At 41.2% G+C, this 19,400-nt stretch overlaps 1 protein-coding gene and 1 long non-coding RNA gene across 4 annotated transcripts in view; one reads left to right on the top strand and one right to left on the bottom strand.

Moving 5' to 3' along the window:
* Positions 1-15,561, bottom strand: part of LDLRAD3 (low density lipoprotein receptor class A domain containing 3) — a 124,775-nt gene extending 109,214 nt beyond the window's left edge. For 2 of the 3 annotated variants that reach the window (XR_013980081.1, XM_080983861.1), the window contains exon 1: positions 15,432-15,561. Coding sequence is in view for 2 of the 3 variants with exons in the window: in XM_080983861.1 (XP_080839987.1) it covers positions 15,432-15,465 (34 nt within the window). In the remaining variant the exon portion in view is untranslated. The remainder of the gene's footprint in view (positions 1-15,431) is intronic. The other variant, XM_080983862.1, reaches the window with a different exon arrangement.
* The window catches only part of LOC308464988, a 56,484-nt gene continuing 52,051 nt past the window's right edge, over positions 14,968-19,400 (top strand). The window contains exon 1 of the long non-coding RNA XR_013980211.1: positions 14,968-15,123. This is a non-coding gene — a long non-coding RNA (uncharacterized lncRNA). The remainder of the gene's footprint in view (positions 15,124-19,400) is intronic.

A 19,400-nucleotide genomic window follows, 5' to 3' on the forward strand; every position in this document is an offset into this window, starting at 1 on the left:
TAGCTAGATCTCAGGTGATGCCTCTGTACAGGAGCCATCCCTGGTTCTATCTCATTGCTTTTGTTTGGTTGGCCTGGAGATACAGTACTGTAAACTTAAGGATACAGATAGTCTTCTTGGAATGGTTCAACTAGCCACCTGTGCTCAGAATATATATTCTTCCTTATCAACGAGGTGGGCCAAGGCCATTAGTGTTATTACCAGCACAATGGGGTGAGGACTTCCTGCACCTCTTAAGGAAGCTGTAACATGGCCATTCCTAAAGCACTCTTTCCTGGACTGTTTAGATCCACAGGGTTGCTGACAAGTCTTTATATACCCTTGGAGCAAGCAACTTAGAGGTGGTGGATTCTTTTGAATACTTATCAGTTTCAATCTGGTTTCAGGCTTCATGTCAATCTGGTTTCATACCCACTTCTGCATCCATTTCAATCTGGTTTCCTGAAGGTGATTTACAACCTTGAGTGTTCTCCTTTACACAGCCATGCTTCTATATTCCTAGCTGGCAGCTGTATACGCAAGCACACCCTCTTCCAGCTTTGACAGTCTTATAGCTGTCTTCTCCTTCATCAAGATCAGGTCTCCTTAATCCATTCCTTGGCAACCTCAACATTGGATTACTGTCATCGACTATACATGGGGCTGATTTTCAAGACGATCTGGAAACTACAACTGGTCCAGAACTGAGTGCCAGGATTTTAACTAGTCATTCACAGAGCTTACATTAACACAAGCCCTAAATAATCTACCCACCTGTTTGTAGGATCGATTCAAAATCCTGGTTTTGGTCCTTAAAAGCCCCCATTCCTCCCAGATTTGTCCCAAGATACTCTATCATAAATTGGCTTGTTGACTAAAATACAGCATGTGACTTTTAAGAGCCTTCTCCATAGCAATGCAACATTTATGAAATTCACCATCACTTTAACTTTTAAACTGTTAACTGAGTTGGCTTTTCAATGAGAGAATTGGCTTTTCAACTGGAGAGTTGTTTTAATCCCTGTCATATTTATTTGTTGATTGTTATTGTAAATTTCACGTTGTTGACTGTATTGTTGTTTTTAAAAATCTTTCGGGAACTGCTCATGAAAACACTGTGTAACAGAGCAGTGTTAAAGCTGAACAAATAAGTAAGTCCAGACTAAGCAAATGAAGAGGTTTCAGACTGACAACATGACCCAGGTTACACTGACAACCTTGAAGACACATCTTTATGAGCGACACCCTGCCAGCAAAAACCCTTTGCTAACAGCTATGAATCATGTTCAAGCACTTTTTAAAAACTTGGTGTAAATAGTTCTGCACTGGGGAGATAAAAATCAAGCAACACCCTATCTAAATAAACATTGCACAACAAAAGAGTGAAAACAGAGAGCAACATGAAAGCTCTGCCATTCCGATGAGTGGAATAGAAATTAAGCAAGCAATTATTTGAGGTCTTTTTCAGACCAGAATCCCTGTTAGTTACACCACTTTCAAGTTGGTATGACTTCTTTGTTGATAATGAAGTTGTGCTGGTGTGACCAAGTACATAAACAAGCATTTAAACGAGCAAATCTTTTGAAGAAGAATGCCTTCACATTCAGAAGGGGCTTAAAAACAGTAGCTAATGGTAATTTCCCCTTCCTTCCTGATATATCCTTCTCCCAAACACAAGCTTCAAAGTTCTCCAGAAGAAACAGTCAGCAGGGGGGAATGATTCTGGGGTAGCCTATGTCCAATACTTGGGCATGTCATTCCAAGAGACACAGCTTTTAACATGCAACACAGCAATGGCATCCTTTGGTTACTGGGCTTTTCTCTTTCTCCATTTCATTCTTAAAAACAAGATGCCAACTGAGCTCCTTATATGCAAAAAGGGACACAGTGCTAATGGATAAGAGACACAAATGGACAGTGTTAATACTCCGGTAAAACTGATGGAAATATGTTGTTTCACGGATAATACTAAACCACAGTTTAGAACTTAGTGCACAGGATAAATGGAACCTAAGCAAAGCCTCTCTCTCCTCTCTTGTGGCTGGGAGAAGGACTACACTAGTGTTTTCTTTTACCTTCACAGAATCCTAGTTGCCAGGTAGGAGTAAAAGACTGTGGTTTAAAACAAGCTACTAAATTTTTAAGCAAGTCAGCTTCAAGCCATGGGTTATAAAACTGGCTTGTTAAACTAATCCAAGTTTGTTTGAAAACACTTTGGAGCGAGGGCAGCATGCAAGCCTGAGGATTTGATCAGGCTCCTTCCTGTCCATGAATATAAGCACTTAGTGACCATACAAACCAGAGTCCACTGTATAAACCCATTTATAAGGCTATAAGGGATGTTTGAAAATAAAATGTAACTGTTTTCAAGCGCACGTTTTATTTCAAATGGATTTATTAATATATTTAGTTTAGGTCATTTCAGCTTAAGAAATGTCTGCTACAAACATCCCACCCACTCCTTTTCCCTAAAGGTTAGGGTGAGAGCTAGGGCTAGACTCCAGGTTCAAATGCACAGCAAACAATGAAAATATATGACATGTGCATTCAGTAGTGGCTGGGAGCTATTCATGTTAAGTCACCTTTTTTTCTTTTTTCTTTTACTTTCCACAAACAAAGCGGCACCTTCATTTAAATAAAAAAAGATTAAAAGATACTATGGTAGACATTGAAAGCTGCCAGCCCTAATAATCTGCATTGCACAATGCACAAAGAATTTTTCTTTGTGGAAGGAAATTAACAAGATAAACCAGACATGTTCCATCTCTAATTTCTTTGACTGTAGGATATTGCTGCATGTCATTTCACAGTACTCCACCCATACATTACCCTAGTAGATGTAGAGACCCAGCATGTGCCAAGAGAGAAGCCAGCACCAATTTCCTTGCCAAAATCTATTTTGTCAATCATTTTGCAGCAACTACACTAAAGAAGATAGTTTGGGCCAGACTAATGTAACATTGGAAACATTTTAATTCTTTTGCCCCCAAGTTTTCTTTGTGCATTCAATTAGATCTATGGAGTTTTGCAAGCACAAGTCAGTCACATATTCTTGCCTTAATCCTGGGAAACATATGTTTTACAGGTAAACGCCCAGGTCTGGAATGAGTTCACTTTGCTTACTTCTCCAAGCAATCATATTCTGGAAGTCACAATAGCTTCTGGTTGCACACCTAATGCTCTTGAGTCATCCATCACATTATTGTTAAGTGGGTGTGACTGCTTCCAAAATCTGAATTTGCAAAGATGCTGTAGGTTACTGTTTTAATTTGATCACTCTCTTAAGAATGATCTGTCAACCCAGAGCTCTGGACCAGATAGCGTCCTTATTTTCTTTTAAAAAGGGAAAGTCTGGTACATTCAGTGCACTTTTTCATTGAAGAAAATGGGTGTACATGGTCAGAGATTTAGAAATAATCACAGTTTGTGGCACTTTTTTCAAGCTGTCTGAAAAACCTTGGCTGGATTTCAGAAAGTTGTCATCTGCTTTCAATGTACAAAGCCATGCTTTTAACCTCAGTTTCCTAGCTGGTTCCCCCTTAGCTGTTTTAGGAGTAATCCCTGGTACCACTTGTTCACCAAAGGAGTGACAACAATCCAGAATGCGGCAGCTAGACTGGTGACTGGGAATGGCAGCCGGGATCATATAACACCAGTGCTAAAGAATCTTCTTTGGCTCCCTGTATATTTCCGAGCACAGTTCAAAGTGTTGTTACAGTGGTACCCCAGGTTAAGTACTCAATTCGTTCCGGAGGTTTGTTCTTAACCTGAAGCACCACTTTAGCTAATGGGGCCTCCTGCTGCTGCCGCGCCGCTGGAGCACGATTTTTGTTCTTATCCTAAAGCAAAGTTCTTAACCCGAGGTACTATTTCTGGGTTAGCGGAGTCTGTAACCTAAAGCGTATGTAACCTGAAGCGTCTGTAACCCGAGGTACCACTGTACTGACATTTAAAGCCCTAGACAGCCTCAGCCCAGTATACCTGAAGGAGAGTCTCCACCCCCATCATTCAGCCCAGACACCGAGGTCCACCTCCAAGGGTCTTCTGACAGCTCCCTCATTGCAAGAAGTGAAGTTACAGGGAACCAGGCAGAGGGCATTCTTGGCAGCGGCACCCTCCCTGTGGAACACCCTCTCATCAGATGGCAAGGAGATAAATAACTACACAACTTTTAGAAGACATCTGAAGGCTGCCCTGTATTGGGAAGTTTTTAATGTTTGAGGTTTTATTATGTTTTTGTATTTTGCTGGAAGCTGCCCAGAGTGGCAATAATAATACTCTTATTATTATTATTAGCCTTGCTCACTTGGTAGAGCATGAGACTCTTAATCCCAGGGTCATGGGTTCGAGCCCCACCCTGGGCAAAATATTCCTACATTGCAGGGGATTGTACTGGATGAGCCACGTGGTCACTTCCAACTCAACAACTCTATAATTCTAAGTCATATGGCCTATTAAAAGTGGAAGTAATCCAATGATAAGCCTTACACTTCACTTGGCAGCAGAGACAAAATTTATCAGGCATTGTGCCTGCAGGACAAGACTGTTTCCATTATAACAATTTCACAAATCAAGTTGCAGTTATGACATATGCAACTGTGCAAATCTGGCATTAAAGGGCTCTTTCTGCAGTCATAAGAAAATTGTGGTAGACAAAAATTACCACATTCTGGCTATGCTAATACAAAATGCAATGTGGGTGGGAAGTATTTTTTTTATTTATGCATTTAAAATTCACACTTTCATAAAAACATATCAAGGCAGTATAAAACATATGAGAATGAAATCAACAAAAGAATCCATAAAAACATGTGTCACTCCCACCCCTACTGTATTCTATATTCATTTATGCTCCTATATTTTATTCTTTAAAACTGATACAGTTACAGCAGAGGAGGGGGTGGGTTCATGACCAACCCTATTCCTGTGGCTGTAATTTGTTTTAGCTGTTTTAAACTCTGAGTTTTAAATTGCTTCAACTGCCCTGGGACCACCTTGGCGAAGGGTGGGTAATAGCGTTAATTAAATAACAACAGTAACATGATCTCAATGTGTATCAAGGGACGCGGGTGGCGCTGTGGTCTAAACCACTGAGCCTTGGGCTTGCCAATCAAAAGGTTGGTGGTGGACGGGGTGAGCTCCCGTTGCTCAGTCCCAGCTCCTGCCAACCTAGCAGTTCAAAAGCACCCCAAAAAGCGCAAGTAGATTAATAGGTACTGCTCCGGCGGGAAGGTAAACAGTGTTTCCATGCGCTGCTCTGGTTTTGCCACATGCTGGCCACATGACCCGGAAAAACTGTCTGCGGAGTGGACAAACTCCAGCTCCCTCGGCCTGTAAAGCGAGATGAGCACCGCAACCCCAGAGTCGTTCACGACTAGACTTAGCTGTCAGGGGTCCCTTTACCTTTACCTTTAATGTGTATCAACCCTACACTCCTGTTGCTGCTGCTACGTATCCCGGCCCTGGGAAGGGTCCTGACTCAAAATGATCTGGGCAGAAGTGAAAAGTTCCAAATGGCCAGTATAAAGTAAGTCAAGTAAGAACCAGAGCAGTTGTTCACTCAAATGGTAAAGAATTGGCAGGCTTGACTTCAGGTATTGAGTGTTAGAGGTACTGATGGTTTTAGATGGCATTGGATGCCAACTCACCTGTTGCTATTACATGTGCTCCAGGGCCCCTAAATCATGCAGTCAGCCTTGATAAGCACCATGGCATGGAATATCATGTTTAAATAGTATACGTGTGTTATGTATACTGCTCAACACTGTTGGGAGAATTTGCCCTGAAAAGCACCATACAAATCCTGAAATAAATAAATCCCTAATTTTCCCTGCCTCAAAAAGCAACTAAGAGATGCAGCTTAAGTGCTACACACAATAAAATTAAGTTGGTTTAGAAGTTATACAAATCAGTGTGCTGACTAAAAGCAACATTCCTCCAGAGAATACACGAAGGACGGCAGCCAAGGAAACAATTAATAAATTATATGGGCAAGCAACACCTCCGTTCAACCTCAGTTTGCACTCACCATACTGTCAGAGTGATCAAAGCTGCTGCTTCAGTTTTCACATATAGTTTGACTCTGCTAATTACATAATAATGTCCACTGAACCAGACATCTCTACACTGATGATTTTTAGAAATTGGAAAGCAAGTGCCCTGATATTAACCTGAGGGCTCTCAAACAACCAACAGGCCAGCGGGTCCATTTAAGAAATTTACTAGAAAGCCTAAAAACTCTCTTGGCAAGTATTCAAAAGTCCTATTAGGAATCTTCTAGAAACTCATTCTGATTAGATTATGTGTTTCACCATAATTTGTATAGATGCCTTTCGCTAATAAAAAAGCTCAAATAAAGTGTATTCATAAAGAAGCAAATTAACAAGAAGGAATGACTAGATGTGCCAGCTATAAGTCTATGGTAGCAAAAGCTCTTTTTTAAAAGGCCAGTTATCACCATTTCCGCCTGTGCCAAGGGAAGAACATTTGAAATGCTAATCACTTTTTCTTGACTACCACTGATTTCAGCAAAACCTCCAGAAATGACAGCATATATGGAAGCTAACACTCTAGGTTTAGTAGCCAAAGAATTGCTTTTCATAAGTACTTGCAAAGGGCAATATCCAATTGTGTCCACCTGCTTGCAGAACAAACTTCTACCCACAAAATAGGACTTCCCCTTCTACTCTTCCTCACTACAGCCTCTGTGCGCCCACAGAAGCTACTTTTGAGGGCTGGGGGGAAGCATTCATACAATATATTAGATTTCACCTACAATTCCTATTGCTTGCAATTGCCTGAAGACTTCAGCATCTGCAAATCATGCAAAACTGATGAATAGGTAATGCACTCCCTAAGCTCAATTTTCCAGATTTAAAAAGACTAAGAATCTATACATTCGAAACAAATCTCATTGTGAAGATTTCTTCTGGGACAGAACCTTTTCAGACCACAAGAATAATGGAGGAAGAGGTTTGTGCTTTTTGAATGCCCCGGACATCAAAAGCTAGAGTTATGAAAGAGTTGTCTGTAACAAATGTTTCTTTCCAATTGACAAATAAACAGGAATTTTCTTATGGGAAAACTGCACTGGAAAAACTGTCATGCGCAGTAGTTATATGAAGTGATACAATCTCAGAAGAACTCCACAACATTACTTTGCTGGGTGTTCACTGACCAGAAACATATGCCTCAAAATCTCCCTCAATATAGGATGTTCCCTTCAGAGTCAATTAAAAACAGTACTTCACAGTCAAGGGCTTGTTAGCTAGAGGAAGGAGAAAAGCACAAGACTTTTCTCAGCAGTAAAAGAGATAGCCCATCCAACTGCTATTAATGACAAATGATGCTAGCCTGTAAAGTTTCCCATGGTCTATTTAAGTTAAATGTCAGTAGGCGGTCTGGAGGTACAGCACTGGTGAACTATTTTAAAATCATGTCTCCTGTTTCAATACATTAAAATATATTTCGGTAGAAATATATTTCATCATACCCTTTTGCCAAGACAAACATCCTCTTTTTAATTTTCTTCTTTTTTAAGTAACTCTAAACTTTTGATACACAGAAGCTGACGGTCTCTGCCTGAACTGAAATTGCTGTCAAATCTAACTTTTAACACACTGCTCTAAGTGCCTATTAACAAACCACTCACTCACTGAAAAGAGAATACCACTGAAACAGGAGACTTGAACGATGACAAACCAGGGGCCTGCAAAATTCATTTCACTTGGCATGAAGCAAAGCCTTTCCTGCAACTGTTAAAATGCCATTTTTAACATTGAAACATACATTCTACATTTTACCTAGGCACAGATTTTGCTATGCTTAAGTACTACAAAAGACATAAGAACCTTACAAAATATGTGACTATCTGTCCTACATGTCAGTGTACATAAAAGTGCATGGCAGCCCTGTGTTTGTAAGCAGCTACGCTTCAGTCACTGTCTGAGAGCTGCAGGCTGGCCTGGGAAGAGTCTCAGAACTTAAATGTTTGCATAGGCAGAATTAGAAAGCTTGCTTTACACAGCTTTGTCACTGAACTTCTCCTGCACCTAACTTCTCCTGCAACAGGCACCTAAGAGGTTAGGTCAGAGCAGTTTCTACTGGTAGGCAGGTAGACCAAATTTGGAATCAAATTCTATGCTATCATAACAGCAGCAAGCTGAAAGTTATTTAATATATTATACAGATACCCCCTGACTTACACAGGGGTTACATTCCAGGCACCTGCATGCAAAATTGAAATAATGTAAAGTGATTTATCTATTTATTTATTTCGTGGCGGCTTGCGTAAAAGCGGCCATGCGCAAGTAGAATGTGCATAAGGGGGTGGGAGGTGCCTGTAATTATATTTCTAACCACCATTTAGAGTTTTTGTCTTATGCATCAAAACTTCTTAGCCAGTCTATGTAGGTAACCAGCAATTCCCATGAGAATCAGGAAAACGTGACTACTGGCTATTTGAGTCCAACACATGCAGCTGTCTGCCCTACGTAAGGATCCATTTGGTGCCCAGTACATATTAGTAACTTGAAAAAGTCCAACCTTCCCAAATCTTTTATACCTATTGCAAATGTTGATGTATAGAGAAACTTCACCAGTGGCTGTTTAGGTGTACAATGCAGTACCTACAATGGAAAGTACTAATCTTTCCTATCTGTGCATATAAATCAAAGCACGTTTCCAAAAAATACTGGTTTACATTTGACATAGTGCACACCTACATTGTCATGTTATTCAAAGAAACAGTCACTGCCAACTTGCTTAGCAGCACGTTTATTCATCTACTACTCCTGTGTTCTTACATTATGAAAACGAAGTAGAGGTGCTACTCATTTTTCACTAGCTCATTCATAAGCAACAGCAGCAATATCACATTACTTCCCCTTCCATCACAGATTGTTGATACAACGCTGTTCCATAACACAGTGAAGTTATAATCTAGTCTAGCAACAAACAAGTTTAGAATCCTGCGTTGTTTCTGAGCAGGATACAACTCTTGTTGCCCTGAATGTAGTGAGAAGCACAAACATTGGCTAGTTTTGCTTCATTAGTAAAGGGAAACAAGAAAAAAACAGCACAATTTCAACATAAGCGTTCCTATGTGGAAAACAGCAGGAAGCCAGGTGGAATGCCTGCAAACTTTTAACAGTGCAATAACATTGCATTTTTTCTCCAGGCAAATCTCCACTTGTCTTTTGAAGAGCCCTTGAATAGGCAATGCTTTGCAACACTGGTGATTTGTTTGCATGTGTTTTTGAATTAAGTCTCTGGCTGTATTTTGACAAACTCAGCAACAATAGTTGTAGTACCAGGAAGGTATAAACCTACTAAGGATACGCTATGTTGATGACATATTATTAATCATAATATATGCCTGGTTTCTTCATTAGGAAAGACATTTAAACTACTAAGCTGTGGCCTAAATATGTTTCCATAGTCCTAAGATTTGCCTGATTACAGGTGACACTAAAAAAACTAGAATATCGTGGAAAAGTTCAGTAATTCAACTTAAAAGGTGAAACTAATATATGAGATAGACTCATGACATGCAAAGCGAGATATGTCAAGCCTTTGTTATAATTGTGATGATCATGGCGTACAGCTGATGAAAACCCCAAATTAATAATGTGGCACTGCTGAGGTGTTATGGAAGACCAGGATGCTTCAATAGCAGCCTTCAGCTCTTCTGCATTGAGGCAGTAATTGATGCAAACGGGGCCCAAACCAAGTACTGAGTACATATTCATGCTTCTACTTCTCAGAGGTCCAATATTGCTCTATTTGCAATCCTTGTTTTGCTGATTTCATTTGATATTCTAATTTTCTGAGATTGTTAATTTAGGGTTTTCATCAGCTGTACACCATTATCATCACAATTATAACAAATAAGGGCTTGACATATCTCGCTTTGCATGTCATGAGTCTATCTCATATATTAGTTTCACCTTTTAAGCTGAATTACTGAAATAAATGAACTTTTCCACGATATTCTAATTTTTCAAGTTTCACCTGTAGATGAGAAATTGGAAGCTATTTTGAATTAGGTGTTTATTCCCTTGTTTTAACTTATCTCCTGAATTTATTATGATATACAAATAAAGTACTCAGTATTTTATTACATGACACAAATGAGTTCAAACATCATATTTTATTCTTATGTTTATGTATCCTCCATTTGAGAACTATATGCAACTACCTTATGCAATGATCAAACACAAATACGTTCAGTGGTATGGTTCCCATTCACCAAGCACAGGCTTCTTCTTGAAGGAGATTTGGGGAGTGGGTAGAATTAATTGGGTGTTTCCTTGCTTGTCTGTAATCAGTTTGGGTCAAAAACTTCCTACTGTACTACATAATGTATAAAAACAAAGAAAGCTGTTTTCATTTGTTAAACGAAGACTAGTATTGAAAACAAAATCACCCTTTAGTAATAAAGTAGAGCTAGAAAAATAAAGCAGAAGCTGATATTACATTTCAAGTTAAACTACATGTATCATAATAATTCAAGAATTAGTTTTGGAAGTTACCCATATTAAATAGATTTTAACTCCAAGGTAAATTTGTATATTTTATTCTCTTACAGTGATTGTACTGATATGTATGCAGGGAAACTGGAAAGCCTTGTCCCCACCCCCCACCCCAATGTTAATTTCTCTCATTCATCTTTGCGTTCTGCATTTACAATCCTGATTACTTTATACTTTTCAGAATACTGCAGTGAATAAGATCTGGAACTTGGAAACTAGTATTTGAGATTTTGTTTTGCAGAACTTAATAGCCACAGTTAGCAATCCTGGTTAGGAGGGGTTGTTCAAACCACAGTTCAGACATAATGGCAAAAAGAAAGAAAGCAATGAATAAAGTCCTGTTTATCAGAGGGAACTGAAGAAGAAGGAACTTGTGATCACAGTGGGTATTCATCTCAATGCAGCCAAAGAAAGCTATCTGTAGTGTGTGAAATCCAAATGTTTATAACAGCATACGTTTCATGGTTGTTTGCTTCATTTTTAGGAGTTAAAGAGAACCATGGGACCAAATGTCTGATATAAGTTCCTAAAGATCCCAACTATGTGTTTTTTCCCCTCAAAGAAACTTCTGTTGCTGACAGTTATTGGGGAAAACTAAATTTGATCAAGGGGTGGTGGTGGTCCTTCTCTCTCTTTTCCACCACTTAACCATCAAGGAGCTATGTAGCAACAGGCACAGCTACACAAAGCAAGGTTTTAGGTTCTTAAAAATACCGTATTTTTTGCTCTATAAGACTCACTTTTTCCCTCCTAAAAAGTAAGGGGAAATGTGTGTGCGTCTTATGGAGCGAATGCAGGCTGCACAGCTATCCCAGAAGCCAGAACAGCAAGAGGGATTGCTGTTTTCATTGCACAGCGATCCCTCTTGCTGTTCTGGCTTCTGAGATTCAGAATATTTTTTTTCTTGTTTTCCTCCTCCAAAAACTAGGTGCGTCTTGTGGCCTGGTGCGTCTTATAGAGCGAAAAATACAGTATTTTACACAGACACTTTGTCACAATGCCTACAGGTATCATACACACAATAAATTCATACCTACATCAAAGATGCAAAAAGAACCCTCAGCCTGTATTCAGATTTTGACAAACAAGTGCCCACTATTGTAAAAAGTGTTCTGTCCTTCATTAGCAATATGGCAACTTGTATTTGTACATTTCATTATTATTTTTTATCCTGACATTCTGATTTATTACCCAATAATGTTTTTGTTTTCCAGTGAGGGTCAATTAAGTATTAATCCATTACATTAATGAACATCAAAGCAAATCATTATCATTATCTAGCCAATTATATATTCCTGCTAATCTTTTGGAAAAATAATTTTACCAACATGGGAGATCTCAGTTCTCTTACCTGTCAGAGCTTTCCTGTGTGATGTTTAGATTATATACTGAAAGGATGCAAAACCCTAACAATCTAGAGGTGTGCAATTAAACTTTGAAAATCTTGCTATCTCAAAGATAATAAGTAACACTTCCTTGTGTCCACATACATCTGTTAATAACAGGTTCTTAAATCACAACCACTATTTCAATAAACACTTGTTCCTGAAATGGTAGGGATATCATTCGTTATTATGTTGCAGGTTTTCTATTCATAACAACAGCAAACCAGAAATACACTAGCCTTCTCCAGAATATCTTCAGCACTACAAGTCCTGTGTTGAAGCACTAACTTGGTATATAAGAAGAGCTCAACTGGTCAGACCAAAGGGTCCATCTAGTCTAGAATCCCGTTCTTACAACAGCCAACCTACGAGAAGTCTGCAAGCAGAACATAAGTGCAACAGCGCTCGATCTTCACTTGCAATTCCTAGCAACTGATGAATTGCATACCAAGTGAGTGCAAGGAACTACATGCAGGTGAGCAAAACACTCCATTCCTCCTTTGCTCCCAGGACAAAAAGGCAGTGGTCTGCAACACTCCTCTGCCAGCAGACTAGCAAGTTCTGTGGACTTACGTACAAGGCCGCAATAAACAAGTGTGTAAAAGTAAGGCAACCCTGGGTTAAAGGGTCCCTGGAGAGTTATGCAGGACCTGACTCTTTAAAAGGCCATTTTGCACATTGTGGCCACCCACTGTATAACTTCCATTGGCCTGACCATGTCATGAGAGCTATGTACACAACAACTCTCCACACAGAATGTATTATCCCCCTCCCAAGCACCACACTTTTTGCGGGGGGGGGGAGAGAGAGCTCTCAAATGACATTTTAAAAATCACCAAACAGCATAGCAAGCTGCTGAACAGAAATGTATTTCCAATATGACAACAGTGGCAGCCATAATATATAAACTGACCCCAAGGCTCAAGTTAACACAAGGCTGTAAGAGTGAGACAACTTGGAGATTAGAAGACCACAAGACTGACCAAAGCCAAATTCTATTGATGTGTACAAATGCTTCCAGTGAATAAAGCCCAGGTGATGCCCCTGGGAAAATACAAGACAGCTGTGAAATTCTCAGTACTCCTACAAACTTGGTGTAGCAAATGGCACAGTCCTCCCAGTGCTACTTTTCTGTTTGCTGAACTTATCCAGCAGAACACTGTACTTACACGAGTCAAAGAACAACAATTTTCAAATATGAAATATTTAAATGGTAAAAAAAAAAATGGGTTAATAAATGTGTGTCATTTTTGCTTGTACAGCAACAGGTGGTGATGCTGCTTGCAATGGTAAAACTACTGTATGACACTGAAAGCAAAGAATGCAACTTAATGTGACATCAATGCATCTGGAGATAAAGCACTCCTAATATTATATGGGGAAGCTCATAAAGAACTGTATATGAGCTTTGCAAACACTTTTTAAAATCGCAAAGTTGCTACAGCAAAATCCTTTGTACACCCACAGCATCTTCTGCCAACATCTACTGCAGCAAAGTATCACTATTTACACATGGTTATTATTAAATACAAATAGACAGCAGATAAATCACTCAGCTTAGATGAGAATGGAAAATCCAAGATGGAATGATGTGTTGTGCAGTCAGAGCAAAAAAAAAAAAGAGGAGAGTTTTATGTCTAGCACCACCAACTTTGCTTAGTTTTGATAGAATTCTCCCAGTTCCCACTGTGGGCACATTTTATGTATTTGCAGAGTTTGTGGAGCCCAACTCAAAACAAAATGAACTTTCTGACAGCATAAATACTTTCAAAGAAGCAATTCAAAATGTCTTTCAGGTTGAATTGAACACAGGTTCAAATGCCATTTCTGTTTACTAGATTTAGTGAAAATGGTAGCAAAATGTCTGTTAGAAGTGCTAGAAGTGGAGATGCAAAGATGCATTGATCCAGGTTTTGAAGACTTAATACATAGCTCATATTTTCAGGTATCAAGGGCCTATGTTTAGCACTTATTCTCATCACTCTTTGGTGTGGATTTCTTGGGTGAATTAGAGGATAGGAAGAGTTCCTGCCTTGCAGCAGGGGGCTGGAGCAGAAGACTTCTGGACCCTTCCAAACATGTGGTATCACAGAGATGTCTGGTTCCTCTCTCCCCAACTATACTTCTTTTTCTAGAGTTATGCTGCTGCATATCACCTTTCTAACTCCTGCCAAACTCCCTTAGTAGGGAAGAGGATCTGGATGGATGTACCCCAAACAAAACTCATCAAAAGTCAGACTGATGATACTACTTGGGCCTCTCAAGACACAGTAGTGTATCTCTACAGAAAGGAAGGTTGCAGCCAAAACTCCAAGAAGGAGAAGGAGAATGTCAACACAAACACCAACCAAAACCTGACGCTCCTTTGGGACAGAAGGGCCCTGTGGTTCCATGTGTATTTTTATGAAATACAATGAAGGTTTACCCCAGGACCTCCATGACACTTTGCACCACACCTAGATGTGAAGAACCCCAACACCAGAAGTCACTAAGGTCACATTTAACCCCTTATGTGGCTGTTCTAAGCAAATGAAGCAAATGGAGCAGGGGAAGGAACTTTCTGAACACAGTCATACCTCTAGTTGTGTTAGGTTCAGGTTGAGGATTTTCGGGTTGCGAACACGACAAACCTGTAAGTGTATACTTCCGGGTTTTGTCACACACGCGCGCACACAGAAGCATTCTGTGTGCTTTGCGCATGCGCAGGAGCGCTCTATTGCATCATGCGCACATGCAGAAGCGGCGCTCTACTTACGGACTTTTCAGGGTGCAGATGGCACCCCAGAACAGATCACATCCGTAAGTAGAGGTACCACTGTACTATGACTGCTCTGGGTGGGGGTGGGGGTGTGGAATATTTTACGATGTTGTTGTATATTCCTTCAAGAAGCTCTCCCTTCCCTAACACAGGACTGATAGGTTTTTTTAAAAAAAAAATAATAATATACAAACTGAACTGTGAGAAGAGACAGGCGTGGTAAGGCACTTTGTAAAACACTACAGAAATTATCAACAAACTACAGTACTTAAAAGGAACAGAGCGGAGAGCTGGAGCTGCCAGTCACCAGCCTGCCTCTCCAGCTGAGGTGAAGAGTTTGGGGGGAGGAAGAGAGGAATAAGCAACTCTACCACTCACGCACCCCAAACAAAACCAAAAAGCTGGTATCGTAGTACTTATCCCCATCTGGGGCTATCGCAACCAAGCAGCGTTGTCCGAGAATATTCAGGTAATCCTGGAAAGAGTAGACGCGAACGCACTCCCAAGTTGCTGCGCGTGTTGTGCTTTGTGTGAGGCGGTTCTCCCCCCTTTCCAAGTCCACACCGAGGGGTCCTGGACCCTCGCAAAGCCCGCGCCTCCTCCGCCACCCTCAGCCTGAGGGGGACATAGTAACGCGAGGGGGGCGTGAGGCGCCGCTGCCCTCCGGGGTTCCTGCAGGTCCGTCCCCACGGCGCGCTCGCCTCCCCTTCCCCCAGCCAGCTCTTTCCCGCCCCCCATTCCCCGCTTCCTGTGGGTGCGCGCCCGGCGCCGACTCACCCGCCGAGCCCAGGAGCAGCCACAGCAGCCACATTGCCCCCAAGCGCCACGGCCGCTCCGGAAAGTTTTAAGGCTCTGCCGAGCGCCTCCGCCTCTCGGCCCAAGCCCGGCCCAGGCCCAGGCGGCTGTGCGGGCGGGGAGGGGGAAGCGGGAGGAGGGCCAGGGGGAGGCTCCCTCCTTCCCCAGCAGCCGGACCCTCACGCCCAGCCAGACAGCCTGCCTGCCGTCTACGCGCTCGCTCTCTCGCTCTCCCGTTCGCGCGCAGCCTCTGGAGCGCAGGGTGGCGAGGCTACTTGGTGCCATTGCACCGCCCTCGCGGCGTCCCTGAGCCCAGGCGGCCGCCGCCGCGCCCTGCCCTGCCCCGCGGCGCCCCTGTTTCCCGAGCGCCGTCTGCCCGGCTCCGAGCAGGGCTCCAGTTTGAGAAGGGGCCCCGAGCTCGCTCCGCTTCCCCTCCTCGTGTCTCCGTGGACAGGCTTACTTTGGAGTAACACCCGCCGGACTCAAGGGCTTGCCCTCTGAGCAAAACGTGTGGAGGCTTAGCTTGCTTGGAAGTAAATGTGTTCAGGCTTAGCTTGCCACTCAAGTCAGTGAAACTTAAGAGTAAGTCTGGCTAACCCTGAGACTAAATGAACTCTAGGGAAGGCAAAATGCTGTTGCCTTCTGGTTCACCTACCTAGCCACCAAAGGGATCTCAAAGGTCATTTTGTCTGGGCGTCTCCTATGCAGTACTTCCTATGCAACCTGCAAAATATCCCCTGAAAAATCCAGAGTGCACAATAGGCTGCTTGCTCTTCCTTCTCAGTTTCCATTTGCATTGGACTGACCTCTCCTACATTGCACACATCCTTAAACATGCACACATGTTATTAGATGCCAGGAATGGACATTCACCCTCTATTTTGTGCAGAGCAGAGAAAAGATGCAAAGAGTTTCTTCCTGTGAGTGAGTGCAGTGGTGGGTGATATAAGTACCCTTTTTCTCACCGATGTGGCTCCATTTCGTTTTCTGCTCTTTTAAAGGTGGCAGTCATGTTGTGTTAAGCCACGCACCCCTGCTGCAACTATTTTGGGACTGGGACACCCCCCACTTTCCCAAAATTCCAAATGGGCCAGTGCAAAAGAGGGTAGCATGCCCCCCCAAAAGCTGAGAGCATTCAAAATGAACCGCAAAATAAAAGAGAATTGTGTCTTAAGATCCTGGGGAAGGGGTATGGGCAACCCCTGGTTTTCTTCATCAGCAGGTGGTTCAAACCTTCAACTTTGCTCTTGATACGTGGCCATCCAACCTCTGCTTACAAACCTCTAAGGAAAAAGAATCCACCACCTTCTGAGGAAGTCAGTTCTACTGTCAAGCGGCTTGCACCATCAGGAAGGTATTCCTGAAGCATAGTCTATATTTATTGTGGTGTTGACTGGCTTCTCGCACAGTGGGCCAAAAGAATGATCCTGCTATACCTTCCTCACACAAACATGCTTGCAGGAGAGGATGGAAAGTATGGCTTCTTGTGACTGAATTGCTTTTGTTGTTTCCTGACTGTTCAGGATATCCGACACAGGGCTAGTTGTGTAAATATGCATTATTCATTAATAAGGATACCCGGTGACCTGATTTTGTCAGGACAGGAAAAAGTGCTGAATTATTGAGAAGGAGTCAGGGAGAGAAGGAGCATACAAGCGCAGTGCTGAACTCTTTTCTTATTTATTTTGTTACTTCAAGTTTCCATTCATGAGTGACTGTAACTCCATAGAACTCCTGTACACCAATGTAGGTTGGTCAATAGCTACTTTCTGTGGTTTGTTATTATTACAATTTAAGGAAGCCCTGGAGCAGTACTTAATCCGGTTTGCAATTATGTGAACAGTCAGCCAAGCTACTGAGGCTTCCATCCCATAATGCAAGCATGTTTAGTAGGCCCCAGCATACTTACTTCTGAGTAAACACATCATATGCTTGTTTTCCAGCTTTTGTATCTTTGCACATTTGAAAGCAGGAATGAGATGGGAGCCTATGAAACCTACACTCCTGTTCCTTTTCACAGTGCAGCCAATCTCTCTTGTTTTCTTCTGTGTCAAAAAGCATATCTGCTCTCATTCTTCATCTGTTGATCTCACATTTATCTTCCTGGAATCTCTTGTTGACTGCCAGTAATGGAGTTTTTCATCATAACTAATCAATCAGAATTCTCTTGGTGAATTTACAGTCTGTCTAAAGTAGTCAGATTCCCCAAGGTTCACGGTTAAGGAAATATGTGCAGGGCATTTTCACAGCTTATGTGTGGGCATATGGACCAAATGTTTATGAACCAAATCCTGATACATCTGATACATCCCAAGTTTCATTAGGTTTCACGTATATATTTTTTCTTTAATCAGTAATAATTAAATATTTAAGGCTCACTGACTAGGGCTTTGGCTCCGAAAGACTGGTACGTATGCCCAGCAATGTCAACGCTTCTTTCATAAAATTTTCCTCTCTTTTTTTGTAATTCAGGGGAAATACAGATAATTTTGGAATATAAGAAATTCAAAATGCCAGCTAGCATTTATTATTAAGAGGCAATTAGAATTTCTTCAAATACTGCATTTGTAACATTCTAATCAGCAATCTCACATCAAACCTGTTTGATAGCAGTCTCAAGCCAGTCATACATCAAACCTGTACAGTGGTACCTCAGGTTACAAACACCTCGGGTTACAAACACTTCGGTTTACAGACTCCACTAACCCAGAAGTAGTACCTCAGGTTAAGAACTTTACCTCAGGATGAGAACAGAAATTGTGCGGCAGTGGGAGGCCCCATTAGCTAAAGTGGTACCCCAGGTTAAGAACAGTTTCAGGTTTAGAACAGACCTCCGGACCAAATTAAGTTCGTAACCAGAGGTACCACTGTACTAATATTTATAGTTAAACCATTTCTCTTGTCTTTCTGCAGAACTGCAAATGAAATTGTTAACATCTGGTGGACCAAACTCAGTCACTCATTTATGTAATTTTCCACTGGTCTCTATAATGCACAAACCAAATATCTTTTAACACGGTATAGCCTAAAGACATGTGATACAAGTTCAACAACCTTGCTGAAGCAAAGTAGGTCTGGGGATTTATAGGAGATAATCTGATAACTTTATGTAGGTTGCCTTCAGCTTTATAAAATGGAATAAAAGTGTTTTAACTAAATAAATAATATGTAAAATAGGCTGCTTCCCGTACATATGGATTGAAGACACTAATTTGGACTTCTGAGTATAGGGGTGAATTGATAGTCTTTTAGGGTATGTAAAGATAATGTATTTGAGAAACTTTATTTGCACACAGATAAAGGGGAAAAAACATGCACATGAAGAAATAAAAAAATAAAAAAGGCATAACTATGATTGCGTTACAGATGTTTATTTTTCTGTCACAGTTAAATAGGTTTAACAGGTATCTGTTTTTCTGTCCCACCTTGAGGCTTTTAACCATGACCCGCAGTGGCTCTATCATACTGCCCTCAAGCCTTTGCAAAGCTGTCATATGTACACAGCTTTATTCCCAGAAAAGACCTCAGAATACATTTAACAGGAGCATGAAACTACTGAGTAACTTTATTTCAGCCAAGAACTCAATTCTTTATGTAATAGCCTAAAGCTGCCAACTGGTTTTTAAAACTGTCACCAACTAATCTGCAGAAAAATACTGCTGGGTACAAGCTGAGTTCGTGTAATTCATTTTTAATATAGCCAACTGAGAAGCCTGGGTTCTAGAGATTTATTGATGAGGATTTCATATAATTTGGAGGGATGAATGTTTTTCATTATTATTTTAATACCTAGCATTTTTTTGTTGTTACAGATTGAGTGAAGCTTTGCCCATCAGTCATTAAATTCCAAGTGCTTGCAGTTAATTTCTGGAGCTGAAAATGGCTATTCGCTGCAGGAATTAGTGCCAAAAATAAAGAAGATATTCTAGCCACTAGGACTATGAGCTCTGT

Source organism: Podarcis pityusensis (assembly GCF_964106645.2).
Source record: "Podarcis pityusensis genome assembly, chromosome: 1".
In the NCBI taxonomy this organism is placed as follows: domain Eukaryota; kingdom Metazoa; phylum Chordata; class Lepidosauria; order Squamata; family Lacertidae; genus Podarcis; species Podarcis pityusensis.